This window comes from Pinus tabuliformis, chromosome 6 (genome assembly GCF_031772625.1).
Source record: "Pinus tabuliformis cultivar Carrire ecotype Pingquan chromosome 6, CPIR1, whole genome shotgun sequence".
NCBI classification, from domain to species: domain Eukaryota; kingdom Viridiplantae; phylum Streptophyta; class Pinopsida; order Pinales; family Pinaceae; genus Pinus; species Pinus tabuliformis.
In genome coordinates, this window is record NC_142292.1 from 312,609,555 (window position 1) to 312,622,243 (window position 12,689).

A 12,689-nucleotide genomic window follows, 5' to 3' on the forward strand; every position below is an offset into this window, starting at 1 on the left:
AAACTCCCTATCCAGCCTTCCCGACTCCTCTGTTTCCCCTGCTCAGGATGGCTTTACCAAAGTCACCAACAGGAGGCGTTCTCACAAAAAGCCCCCAAATGGGTCCAAACCCCAGCCCTCCAAGCCTCATGGCCCAGTAACCAAGAACAGTTTTGACATTCTTGGCCAAGATTCTGAGACTATGCCTCACGCAGCTGATGCTCACCCTGATCATCCGTCCTCCTCGTCTTCTCACCCTCCACCTCACCCCCCTCCCAAATCTTCCACTCCTGTCATCTCCCCCTCCATTCTCAATCGGGATCGGAAAGAAACTCCTGAAATCATCAAAGAAATGGAAGTCGAAGGAAAAATGGAAAGCCACCAGAACCCAGAGAACAGTACGGAAGAAGGAGATCAAGTGCAAGTCATGGAAGAAGAGCCCGAGAGTATTGATCTGCACGGGCTAGATATCATAGAGCTGGAAATAGCCTGCAAAAAACAAGCTTTCGATGCCATACCTGAACTAGCACTCAACAAGCTCGAAATGGTCATTTCTCGAGCTTATTATCAAAGTCAACTGGGAATACAATCAGGCAGCCAATGGGATGGAAGTCTGCACACAAAAAACCCAAAGAAGAGAGGCAGGAAGACAGATTTGCAAAGGACAATAGAGATTGGGAAGATCCTGGTGGATTCAGGCAGATATGCACAGCTGACAAAGTACTACAAACCCTCCGTCAATGGTTAATGATGAAGCTGGTATCATGGAATATAAGAGGGCTCAACAGCCCCGGAAAACTCAGGATGTTAAAACATATGATTAGAAAGGAAAAGCCACAAATGTGCTTTCTCCAAGAAACCAAGTGTAACAGTACAACGCTAGGCAGCATTCTTTCGAAAGCCTGGCCTGGTTGTAGATCGGTAGCTGTAGATGCCTCCGGGGCCTCAGGAGGTCTGGCAATTGCATGGAATACACAGGCAGTTTCCCTTTCTGACTTTCATGCAGCGCATCACCTTATTCAGGCAACCTTTCATATCTTGGGCACCAATGTTTATGGTAACTTGTCAAATGTTTACTTCCCACAAGATTCGGGAAGCAAGATAGCGCTTCTTGACACAATTGAAGCCCTCAGCAATAGCAGAAGATACCCGCTCTGGATTGTTGCAGGGGACTTCAACATGATAACTAAAACTGAAGAGAAGCTGGGAGGCAGGCGCAGATTGGAGCATGATGACTGTCACTTCAAGGACTTCATTCAAGCACCTCCCTTATAGACATGCCGTTCTGTAATGGCACCTTCACGTGGAGTAATCGAAGGTCGGGCAAATACCAAATCGCCTCAAAACTGGACCGCTTCCTCCTCTCTGACAATGCAGTCCACCTAGGAGGGGACATCTCCACAGCTATTCTTGCTCACTCTGGATCGGACCACTGGCCAATAGCACTTCAATGGCAACGGCCAGGTAACATAACCAAACGACCCTTTCGATTTGAAGGTTTTTGGCTCACGCATCCCACTTTCAAGGATTTTGTGAAAACTACGTGGGCCGCCTTCACTCCTCCAAAAGGATCAAAGATGTACCAATTCCAACAAAAGCTTCGTTTTCTCAAAGAGCACCTGAAACGGTGGAACAGGGAAACCTTCGGCAACATTTTCAAAGAGCAGCAAAAGCTTACTCAGGACTTGGAGATCCTTCACCAAAAGGTCATCATGGAAGGGCACTCGGAAGCCACCTTGGAGCAGGAACGCCTCATCCATAGCCAGCTGGATAATAGAAGAAAGCAGGAAGAGATTTATTGGAAACAAAAGTCAAGGGTCAGATGGCTGAAGGAGGGTGAGCGTAACACAAAATTCTTCCACAAAACTACGGTTCAAAGAAGAATTCACAACAATATCCCCTTCATCCAAAAACAGTCAGGGGAAAGAGTGGAGACCCATGAGGGGATTGAAGAGGAACTCCTCAACCACTTCAAACAGATCCATCAAGACCAAAGAGAAGATCGGAGACAGGCCATACGAAAAATCACGAGCAACATTCCAAAAATTATCACGGAGGAACAAAACGAACTCCTAATGCGGCCCATTCTTCCTCAGGAAGTGGACGATGCAATGAAGCAGCTTAAGGAAGGCAAGGCCCCGGGGCCAGACGGATTTTCCACCACCTTCTTCCACTCTTTCTGGGACATGTTAAAGGAGGAGGTCTGGCAGATTGTCGAAGAATCCAGGGCTGCGCGCTGGCTCCTGCCCTCTCTCAATGCCACCTTCATCACTCTCATCCCCAAGGAGGAGGACTCCATTACCCCGGACAAATTCAGGCCCATTGCGCTTTGCAATGTCATCTACAAAGTTATTTCAAAAGTCATAGCAAATCGTCTGAAACCTCTTCTTCCTGGGCTCATCTCCCCGGAACAGTCAGGGTACGTGGAAGGTCGGCACATAATGGATGGCATCCTGCTCTCTCACGAAATTATTCACTCCCTCAAGCATTCAAAGCAATCAGGTATGCTTCTCAAACTTGATCTCTCCAAGGCATTTGACAAGCTAAACTGGAATTACATTCATGATATGCTTTTAGCTTTTGGTTTCTGCTCTCCTTGGATCCGTTGGATCTTGAACCTGATTACCTCCACTCATTTCTCTATTCTCGTCAATGGCATCCCCTCCCGTCCCTTCAATCCTTCTAGAGGTATTCGCCAAGGAGACCCCCTCTCCCCCTTTCTCTTCGTCCTTATGGCAGAAGGGTTAGGACGGCACATCAAGCAAGCCCTCCTCTCTCATCAAATCAAAGGCATCTCTGTGCATAACTCCCCTGCCACCTCCCACCATCAGTTTGTCGACGACACGATGCTTTTTGGTTATCCCTCTGCCCAAGAAGCCCACCATCTAAAATCCCTCCTACAAGACTTCTCGGAGGCCTCAGGCATGCATATCAATAGCGCTAAATCTCAGATTTTTTTCTTCCACACGCCGCCCTCTGTCAAAACTGCTGTTTCTCGCATCTTGGGGTTCCCAGTGGCCTCTCTACCCTCTAAATACCTTGGAGCTCCCCTCTCGGCTTCAGCCCTCAAGCAACCTGCTTGGCGTTCCCTGCTTGAGAAATTGGAAAACCGTCTCAATCACTGGACTCTCAGATCTCTTAATTTAGCAAGCCGAATCGTCCTCATCAAATCGGTCTTGCAGGCTATGCCTCTGTACTTGTTTTCTATTCTAGCTGCGCCTAAATGGGTTTTAAAATGCATAAGAAACCTACAGCGCAATTTTCTATGGAGCAGCGCAGCTACAAATCGCAAATGGGCCTTGGTGAAATGGTCCAATGTCTGCATGCCCAAAGAAAAGGGTGGCATTGGATTAAGGGATCCGGAACATAGCAACTCCATCATGAACGCCAAGATCTGGTGGCAATGGATCACTAGCCCAGACAAGCCATGGGGGAAAATATGGACAGCCAAGTATGCCGGAAGCCGACCTCAAGAGGAGCTCATCCGTTTCATTCCCACTGAAAAAGGATCCGCAATTTGGAATGCAGCCAAGCAACACCACCAACTGATACAGAAGCACAGCTTCTGGGAAATAAGGAACGGGTGCACTGCAAGATTTTGGACTGATGCCTGGAACCAACAGCCCAAACTCCAAGATATTCTTCACCCGGAGCTAATACCTGACAGGCTTGATCATCAGCAAGAAACAGTTCATCAATTCTGGTCCTCAGAGATGGAGCACAACTTCAGGAAATGGAAAAGGAGCGACCTAATTCTCCACCATGCAGGCACGCAGCAGCAAGAAGAGCTCACGATCGAACTTAAGAAAAGAAGGATAAGGCAGGACAATGGCAGGGATATTCTCAGGTGGGGATACCTACCTAAGGGGGCTTACACCACTTCAGAAGCCTACAGGTTGTTATGTAACTTTCCCTCTCCCCCTGACCCTGTGTGGAGCAAGATATGGAAGCTCGGACCTTGGCCAAAAATCGCCTGTTTTCTTTGGCTGGTGAGTCACAAAAAAATACTCACCTGGGACAAGCTTAGAAAGCGGAACTTTCATGGCCCCTCGATCTGTATGAATTGCTCTCAAAATGAAGAAACTCTCCATCATCTCCTGGACACCTGCCCCTTAGCCAATCAACTATGGGACAAGGTCAGTTTCCGATGTCAAAAAAGCTGCAAGGGAGAGGGCGACATCGTCAATTCCTTAAGACTCTGGCCAATGCAGCCCTTCAACTGCAAGATCCTTAACCATCTATGGAGTATTGTCCCGGGGATCGTCCTTTGGAATATCTGGAAGGAACGTAATCAGCGAATTTTCAAAGATAAGCAATCTCCATTAGAGGAAACCTGGAGCAGGATTCATAAGAACATTCAAGAGACAATGGCGCTTCAGGTCTGGACTAAGGACGACCTCCCTTCCACTGATAATGAGCGCAACATATTAGATAATTGGCAGCTGCAGCTCTCCCCTGATTCGCTCAAGAGCAATGCTCCTATTATAAATAACAAGAACGACTGTCAATGGGAAGCCCCTCCCAAAAATTCCTTCAAGCTAAATTTCGATGGGGCCTCCAAAGGAAATCCGGGGGCAGCAGGCTACGGAGGAATATTGAGGGACTCTGAAGGCAAATCCATACGGATCTATTTTGGAAACTTAGGGTGGGACACCAACAACTCAGCAGAGTTGGAAGGTCTATGGCAAGGCCTTGAGCAAGCAGGGAATCTCAACCTACAACCCCTAATAGTAGAAGGGGACTCCCAGATTCTAATCAACATGGCCACCCGTCTTCAGAATGGCTCGAATGCAAGGAAAGTAGCACCCAGTTGGAGACTCGAAGCAAGGCTGAATGACTTAGCACAGAAGCTCAATAACTTTAGTGCCATCTCCTTCTCACACACCAAGAGGGAGGGCAACAAAGTTGCGGATCTCCTTGCTAACATCGGAACAGAGACTGATCACTCACTCTTAGCAGGGGACACAAACATCATTGCCGACAGGCAGCAGCTCCAGCAGTATCGCAGCCTGATCCTAGTAGACGCAATGGTCCCGGATGCGGGTGTCATCGTAGTAAACAAGGCAGTGCCACATGACGAGCACGGGCTGCCACGTGAAAACGAAGAGGCCTTTAATGCCCCAAGCTGTCAATTCACCGAACCAGAGGAGGCTTCAGGGCATCCTTAATGGAGCCGGAGGAGGTGATGGCTAGCCTGCGATTTGCATTCAATGAAGGTCACTTCATCAGAATTGGTTATGAGCATAAGAATGGGCGTTGGTTGGCGATGGGCGCACAATGCGTGGAGAAGAATTCATGGCATGTTCAGAGTCCATGTCGTGATTTGGGGGTGGAGTGCTGTGGTGAGGTTCGCTTCATACCAGCGCCTCTTGGCCTGTGTCTACACTCTTTTGAACACCGCACAGTCGCATTTTGGGAGCAGCAAGCGGTGGGAAGGATCAACATACTCTTTACGCCTTCTTGTGAACAGTACGAGGGATGGGGGAATATCATGGTGCACGAACGAATGCCTTGCAGGAGAGGTCCTGGGCATGGAGAACCCTCCCGTCCCCCTGCAGCGAACATTCATCACCATTATTGCTGTTGTTATTGTTACCGAAGAATGGGAGCCACCCCAATTCCAGCAAGCCAAGTCATGGAAGTTGGCGGCTCTTCTGAGGGGGAGCCTATGCTCCCAGCATTTGGCTCGGTTATCTTCACACTGGGTAGCTCCAGGGAGAATGCAGGAGTTAATGCACACATATCTGTGCTTTTCACCAAAATTCCAGAGGAACACGATGAGGAGTCATCACTGGTCATGGCGGAGGACAACTCGGGGCGCGGCAAAGGGAAGCTCCCAATGGGGGAGCCGTCAACAACAGTGGACAGCTCAGAGAGTGGCAAGGGAAAGCTCCCAATGGGGGAGCCGTCTACTGCTGCGGGCACTTCTGGAAGAGAACATCCTCAGGTCCCCTCCCAATTCCGAGGCCCTGAACAGCCATCCCCCTCGCAGAATCCCATGGCTATGGGGGAAGGCGTTCCAGACGGAGAGGGCTGGAGCAGAAGTGAGGAGGAAGAGCCAGAGGACTAGCTCCCAACGTCACTCTCGTGCTTTTGCTTCCTTTTTTCAGGTTGGGTCTTCTCAAGTCGAGTACTGGTTTCCGGTCTTTGTCAATTTCCTATTTTATATCATGATCTATGTTCTTCATGTAACTAAATCTTGCTTGCGGACACCACAGTCGCAGTGGGCGCGGAGTCGTCTATTTGATACGAGGTTTATGTCGTGGATCGATTTTTGTCAGTTCATAGCTATGTTTATGTGCTCTACAGTTTGGTTAGGCCACAAGTCTTTTTTGAGGTGCCCCTGCGTGGGTTGTCACGATGTTACTCTGGAAACTCTCAGTGTCATGTTTTTTGATCTTTCTGCAAAAATCGCCCTGCGAGGCAATCACATGAGTCGGACAATGCCACCCATGGAGCCACAAATGGCCCTGGGCAGCCAGCTTCCTTGGATGTAAAGTTTTCTCTGTACATATCAATATAATAGTAGTTAGTATTGCCGAGAAAAAAGAAGGGACATTTTGTTTAGTTTATTAATGGATAAGAGTGGTCAGCATTTTTGTTGGTTGCAATAGGATGCATGCACATTAACCTAGTTATGTTTTTCTAATATAAATATCCTAAATCTAAAGATATGTTTTAGATTAACAAATTTTTATGTTACAGGTGCGCTTTAGCTTAATTAACTTTTATGTTGAATAAATTAATTGTTTTAGATGAACACGATTAACTGTTCTCGTTGGAAGCTTTTCCAATAAAAATGAGACTAAAAGTTTTTTGCGGCTTTTTCTAATAGTTAATGTAATTGAGGGCTCAATTATATTAATCATTGCTCAATACAATATTAAGGGTCCGAGTAAACACTTATCGACAGCTTGTTGTCCGAGTAACCGTAGCTACGCTTTTTACATACGCTTTTTACACACTTTTACTTGGGATTTTCCGTTATATCTGATTAAATTACAACCCAAAAGATGATAGGGCAATGGCAGCAGTGCCCAAAGACAAGCACTTATTGTTATGTAGCTGCTTCTTTTTCCTTCGTTTTTTATCCTTTTTAAAAAAAGTTTTAACTTTCGTCAAAGTAGGGCAAAAAAATATTTTTTCCCAGAATTAATTTAATGAAATTTCAATTATAATATTGTATAAAAAAATATAAATTTAAATTCACAAATTAGTTAGAGAAATAATTACAATATATAGAAAAAAACTAAATATACATTAAAATAACAAAGATTATGGAGCATTCTCATGCATCAAGTGGATTATTTCTTTATTAGAGATAATGCTCATGTAATAGATTTATCTAGATAATTTTCAACTCTCTTAAACAATGGTCAACCTTATCAACCATAGTCAATCATGGTTTACTAATCAACCCTGGACACATAGGCCATCTAATAGCACAAACACATTAATAAAGTGGTTGATATAGGCCATCAACATAATTTTCCATTTTTTATATAGCCACGAGTGCTATTATAAGTGGAAAATTGCACCTACTCGCATATATCAACCACTTTATTAATGTGATTCTGCTAGCTCCTATAGAGTTTTATGGTTTTAAGAGTTATTACATTTTCCTAATTTACTTAATTATTAAATATATATATATATATATATATATATATATATATATATATATATATATATATATATATATTTGATTAATTTTAATCAATAAAATTTTAGATATTTTGATTAATTTTTATTTATAAGAATTTTATTAAAATAGTAAAAATAAAAAGTTGGAAATATGGAATAAAACATAGTATAATTCATCACTATAAACATATTATAATTCGTGTTGAAAATTCAATTAGTAAAACAAAACTATATAAAAATTGAGCATTTCACCATATGGATTGAGATATGACGATAAAAAACCCTATAATCCATCAATTTTTTTTATAAGGTGTTCAAATTTGACCATTGTCGATCTATTCAATTATTGCTTATTAACTTGAACTTACCTCATAAGATCATCATATCCTTAATAGAATTTCTGAATCATTATGAAAATTGAAACAAAACTTAGTCTTCCTACCTAGTATTATCCCAAAACAGAGTTGAAAAATTCTTGCATGGATTCCATTTTTTCATTAAAAAGTTGTGAGACTCTTTCTATATAATTTTACATACAACGAAAATTACGATATTTTCTCTCTAATATCAATGTTGCTTAATATTTCAAGATTTATTTGACTTGTTTAATGCAACAGTTTTTGTGAATGAACACTCATGCACAATTTGTTGAATAGAGAAGAGCACCTTTTAAGAATTTTTCTTATTATTCTCTAGTAGATCTTTTGAAGCTCATTCCAGTCTATTAAAAATGCCTTAAATAATGGATGCGAGGTGTTAGTATGATTAGATTCATTAGATATTGAAAATAAGTAGTCTTTAGGCTAACACTCTCAAAACCATAATCACCACATTTAAACTAAGTGATTTGGTGCTATGTAATATTGAAGTTGATGTTGCTACATTCTATGACATTTTCAAGTTTTAAGCTTTTGAATCACACCCAACTAATCTAACAAGAAGGCTCACACTTACAAATACTTTAATTTTCTAAATTTTACCGGGATCGGTCTTTCATGATACATAAATCTATTCGTGATAAAAGGAGACTAACTTAATAGTTTAAGCAATTTTTGACAATTAATATATGCCAATTTATTGAAAAAATTCTAAGCGAAAACTATTTTTTTATTCGTAAATATTAAACATTTAATTTTATATTCTTTAACCATGCATTATTAAAAACTAAAAGATTTTATGTCATCATAAATGTTAGATTAATAATCACCCATTTAAGATGAAAGTCGTTATAAGTTTATATTATGTGAATGATTGAATGTGAATATGTGGCTATATGTAGCAGTCTTGTATCATAGGTGCCAATGAGTCATAACAGTCTCGTGCATTAAAGTTTCTACTATCATGAAGCTCTAACTCAATGCAAGACTCTAAATTAAACATTATTTGTTTTTGTTGGGTGCGGGGTGGGGTGTCATAGTTGTAAGCTAGAATGGGAGAGGGAGGGTCGTGATAGATTGTGCTTGTCCACATACTATGAAAGGTTTCCTCCGCAACCCACCTTGAAATTAAAACTCGATAGGCCTTAATTTCCTGTTAGCTATTAAATCATGACATATTATTTTTAAGTTTATATCTATTGTAATATTAAATTTGTTAATAATAAAAATGAATTAGAGTGTAAACTTTAACTTTTTTACCCTCAAAAGTATGAGCGAAAACAAGCTCTAGCGTTGGATTTTGGCATTGAAGGGTTTGCAATCTAGAGGGTTGCTTTGTCACATAGTTTATCTTGCAAAATTGAAATCACACCATAATTTAGATTGCTAGTTTATTAGCACCATTGTGACTTGTCTTGAATTTAGAAAACCGAATGACCAAAACGCATGGTTATCTTGAATTCAAAAAACAAAATGGATATTTTTTCCACTTTATCATGAATTTTTTGTTAATCAAATTCATCTAACTCGAAGGCCTAAAATTTTTATTAACTGAATTCATCTAACTCAGAGTCTTGAGATTATTATTAATCGAATTCATCTAACTTAGAGACCTCAACAGAAACAATAGCAGGCACTCCATGGCATGGAATTAGATTGATTCCAACTAGTTCGGACACTTCTTTGTATTCAAGTGGACATCTTAGATGGAATTTTAGTTATGATAATGTAAACGAACTATTTTTTTCTTGATCTTGTGTCTTGATAATCAAACAACATTTTAATTTACATAATAAAATAAACGTTTATATAACAATTGTTACCATATATTTTATAATTTATGAAAACGTAATAGGTTCATATAACTTAATAGAATAAAAAGAAAAATCTTGTTAGATAGTCAAAGAGAATAACATGTGGAAATTTTCATTGAACATGTTAACTTAAATCCTACTTACATTGGCCACTTGTTCAAATCCCTTATTCCAATAATTAATAACAACATAATATGAAAATTTGTAACTTTTGCCTATCACCATTCATAAAACCTACCAATATGTATGTAGTTGTGAAAATAGTGTCGTGATATCGAGCATGTATCAATGTACATGGATAGTTCCAAATGTATTTGTCATCATATGTGTTTCTTTCCACTTGAGAATTGCAACAAATTATGCAGCTTGAAGGTTATGTCATGGTTTATTTTTTTTTACCCCTCAGTCCTCTACAAAGCACAACTCTATTACAAAGCAACTTTTGCTTCAACATACAGTGACAATAATTTTCATCTTCACTTTTCGATGGACGATCCCTAGCGAAGGGGTCTGTGATAGCCAACCTCTAGTGAGAAAGGAAGGAATCGTTATTGTGATATAGACTACTCCAATCTAGGTCTCTATGTTCCAGTACGTGCATAGAACGCAAAGAAAAATGAGGGAAACAAAAAACTAAAAATCAAATGTATGTTGGTTATACCAGTATGAGAGCTCCATCATGCAAACACGGTTAGCCTACGAGGTGTCCAAGCAACCAAAAACTACTAGAATTTCGTACATGATCGATGCCGGATTTATCTGAAAACAAAAAGAAACTAATTGACAATTATGTGTCAAGAGGAGCAATGGGATTTCTTGTATATGATATATGGAAGAGGGATATACTAATCCCTAGAGATTGATGTTAGCTACATCTTTATAACAATAAATTATTTGGATACAAATATTTGAGCACAAGCACGATGGAGTTTCATCTGTGTACTTTACCATTAGTTATGAGACTTTGTCGAGCAAGAGTTTCATCTTTGTATTTTATCATTGGCTATGAGAGCCTATTGTAGCAAGATATGTTGGAAATATCTTACCTCAAATTAAGAAAGCATCAACATGTTGTCTCATTTAATAGATAATTATTTTTCATTTCAAGCATTTTAGAAAAATGAATAAGGAAGAAAATTGGGATGCGTAGTGTTGCAACCATATTAATTTGAGACTCCATTTCCCCCAGCCTATTATCCTTAGATGTTTGTCTCTAATGAAATGGTTTTTTCTAGGTTTTCTTAGTTTATCTAATCTAGACTAACCACCCTTGCCAAAAATCCATCCTAAGCAACTACCATAGAAACCCAATCATTTAAGAAGAGGAAGATAAGTATCGAACACTTACCTAAGACTAGTAAATGGGGGTGGAAGAAATAGAAGAATATTTCGAAGGTTGCAAGGGAATTAGAGTCATAGAAGTAGCTGAGGAAACTAACCGAGTGGATGTTGCATAATAAACCACCACAGAAGCCTAACTAGTTAAGAATAATAAGGGTATTGGCCACTTACAAGGTAAGACTCCTCACATTAAAGCCTTATTTCAAAATAAACCTTCTGTAACATCCTAACCCAAAAAATTGTTTTACGAAGACTATCCATTTTTTTAAATTAAATATCTATATTAGGTGGAATAGACCTTATCAACTATACTAATTGACTATATGCAAAATCCCTAGCACATGCCAATTGTTCATTATGACTTGCTACCATTTTGTTTGCACTTTATGCTAATTCAGACATTGGGATAATGGTACCACGTAGCTGGTCTTAATGCCTCCCATGCTGGCATCCTTTGGAAGGTGCCCCTCTATTAAGGCAGGAGAGCCCTGAGGCTATTTCCTATAACCACAGTCCTTACTTCATTGTCATTACAATCCTTGCATTAATGGTGTTGCGTCTCGCTATTCGGAATAATCGTGAATCCTTGCATGTGGAAAACACTCCACCATTGAATCTGAACAGATCTATGGTCTTAGTGATTTGGGTTTGTAGACAGTAAGTAAATGCCATTCTTGGTGAATTCGAGGTCATTTGGTTGTGATGAAGTGGTGAGCAATGGCTCTGCAGCTGCAAGTTCCCTGAAGGCGGAATTGTAGAAATTCCCTCATCATACACACAGGTAACACATAAGAAAGCCAACTTTCCATCTCGTTTAACTCTTTCTCTCCTATCATTTGACACTTACATTCGTTCCCTGAACCCTTTAATCGACCCCTGAACATGCGGGCTTGTTGATATCTAGTTCTTGGTGCTGGAGGGATGCGCCCTAGGTTCGATCTATAACCAGAGGTAACATATGTAGGCCTACGTATTTCATACAGGGTTCTTGGTTATTTTTATGAGATGTTTATATAAGAGAGTGTAAATTTCAGGTGCAGATGGATGCTTGTTGTTTGGCAACTTCATCTTCAGGTAAGCTCGTTTTTCCGCATTCATGTTTCTTCCTTAATACTTCTTTCGATTACTTCTCAAGATTACATTAGCATGTTAACCATATGTAGGTATTCTCTATGGAGGGTTTTAAGCATGTATACTCGAAGGTCAATCTTTGGGAGAAAAGTTGAGTCCTCACCATGGTTTTTGCCTTCGTGTATAGGTTGGTTCCGAGTTCCCTAAGGCAATCTCAGTTTTAGATGGAGGATTGATAGATTGTTAGGTTTTATTTATATTAATGTATTAGCTAGTTCGAGAGCCGAAGTATTAGAGCTGTCCATAAGATACATAGATCTTAGGGCTATGGCAGACTAAAATGATGGGGAACATTTGCACCCAATCTTGAGCCTGATATTTATACTGTTGTTTTGATTGTATGAAATTATGTATAACCTATTAGATGGATTGAATACTTCACTGTAAGTTTATACTTTTCAAA

At 40.4% G+C, this 12,689-nt stretch overlaps 2 protein-coding genes across 2 annotated transcripts; both read left to right on the plus strand.

Moving 5' to 3' along the window:
* Positions 1–729: 729 nt before the first annotated feature.
* On the plus strand, positions 730–1,254 carry LOC149258556 (uncharacterized). The gene has a single exon (XM_089422399.1). The coding sequence runs from the start codon at positions 730–732 to the stop codon at positions 1,252–1,254; it is 525 nt and encodes a 174-aa protein (XP_089278525.1).
* A 2-nt stretch (positions 1,255–1,256) lies between these two features.
* LOC149258557 (uncharacterized) lies at positions 1,257–5,147 on the plus strand. The gene is made up of 2 exons (XM_089422439.1): positions 1,257–1,685; positions 1,896–5,147. Exons 1-2 carry the CDS (start codon positions 1,257–1,259, stop codon positions 5,145–5,147), a joined length of 3,681 nt encoding a protein of 1,226 aa, XP_089278565.1.
* Positions 5,148–12,689: the final 7,542 nt, after the last annotated feature.

Bases quoted from the DNA above. Each gene is read 5' to 3' on its own strand.
- LOC149258556 (XM_089422399.1), top strand. From the start codon at position 730: ATGAAGCTGGTATCATGGAATATAAGAGGGCTCAACAGCCCCGGAAAA.
- LOC149258557 (XM_089422439.1), top strand. From the start codon at position 1,257: ATGCCGTTCTGTAATGGCACCTTCACGTGGAGTAATCGAAGGTCGGGC. The intron at 1,686-1,895 runs GTCATCATGGAA...ATCCAAAAACAG, and splicing joins TGGAGATCCTTCACCAAAAG to TCAGGGGAAAGAGTGGAGAC.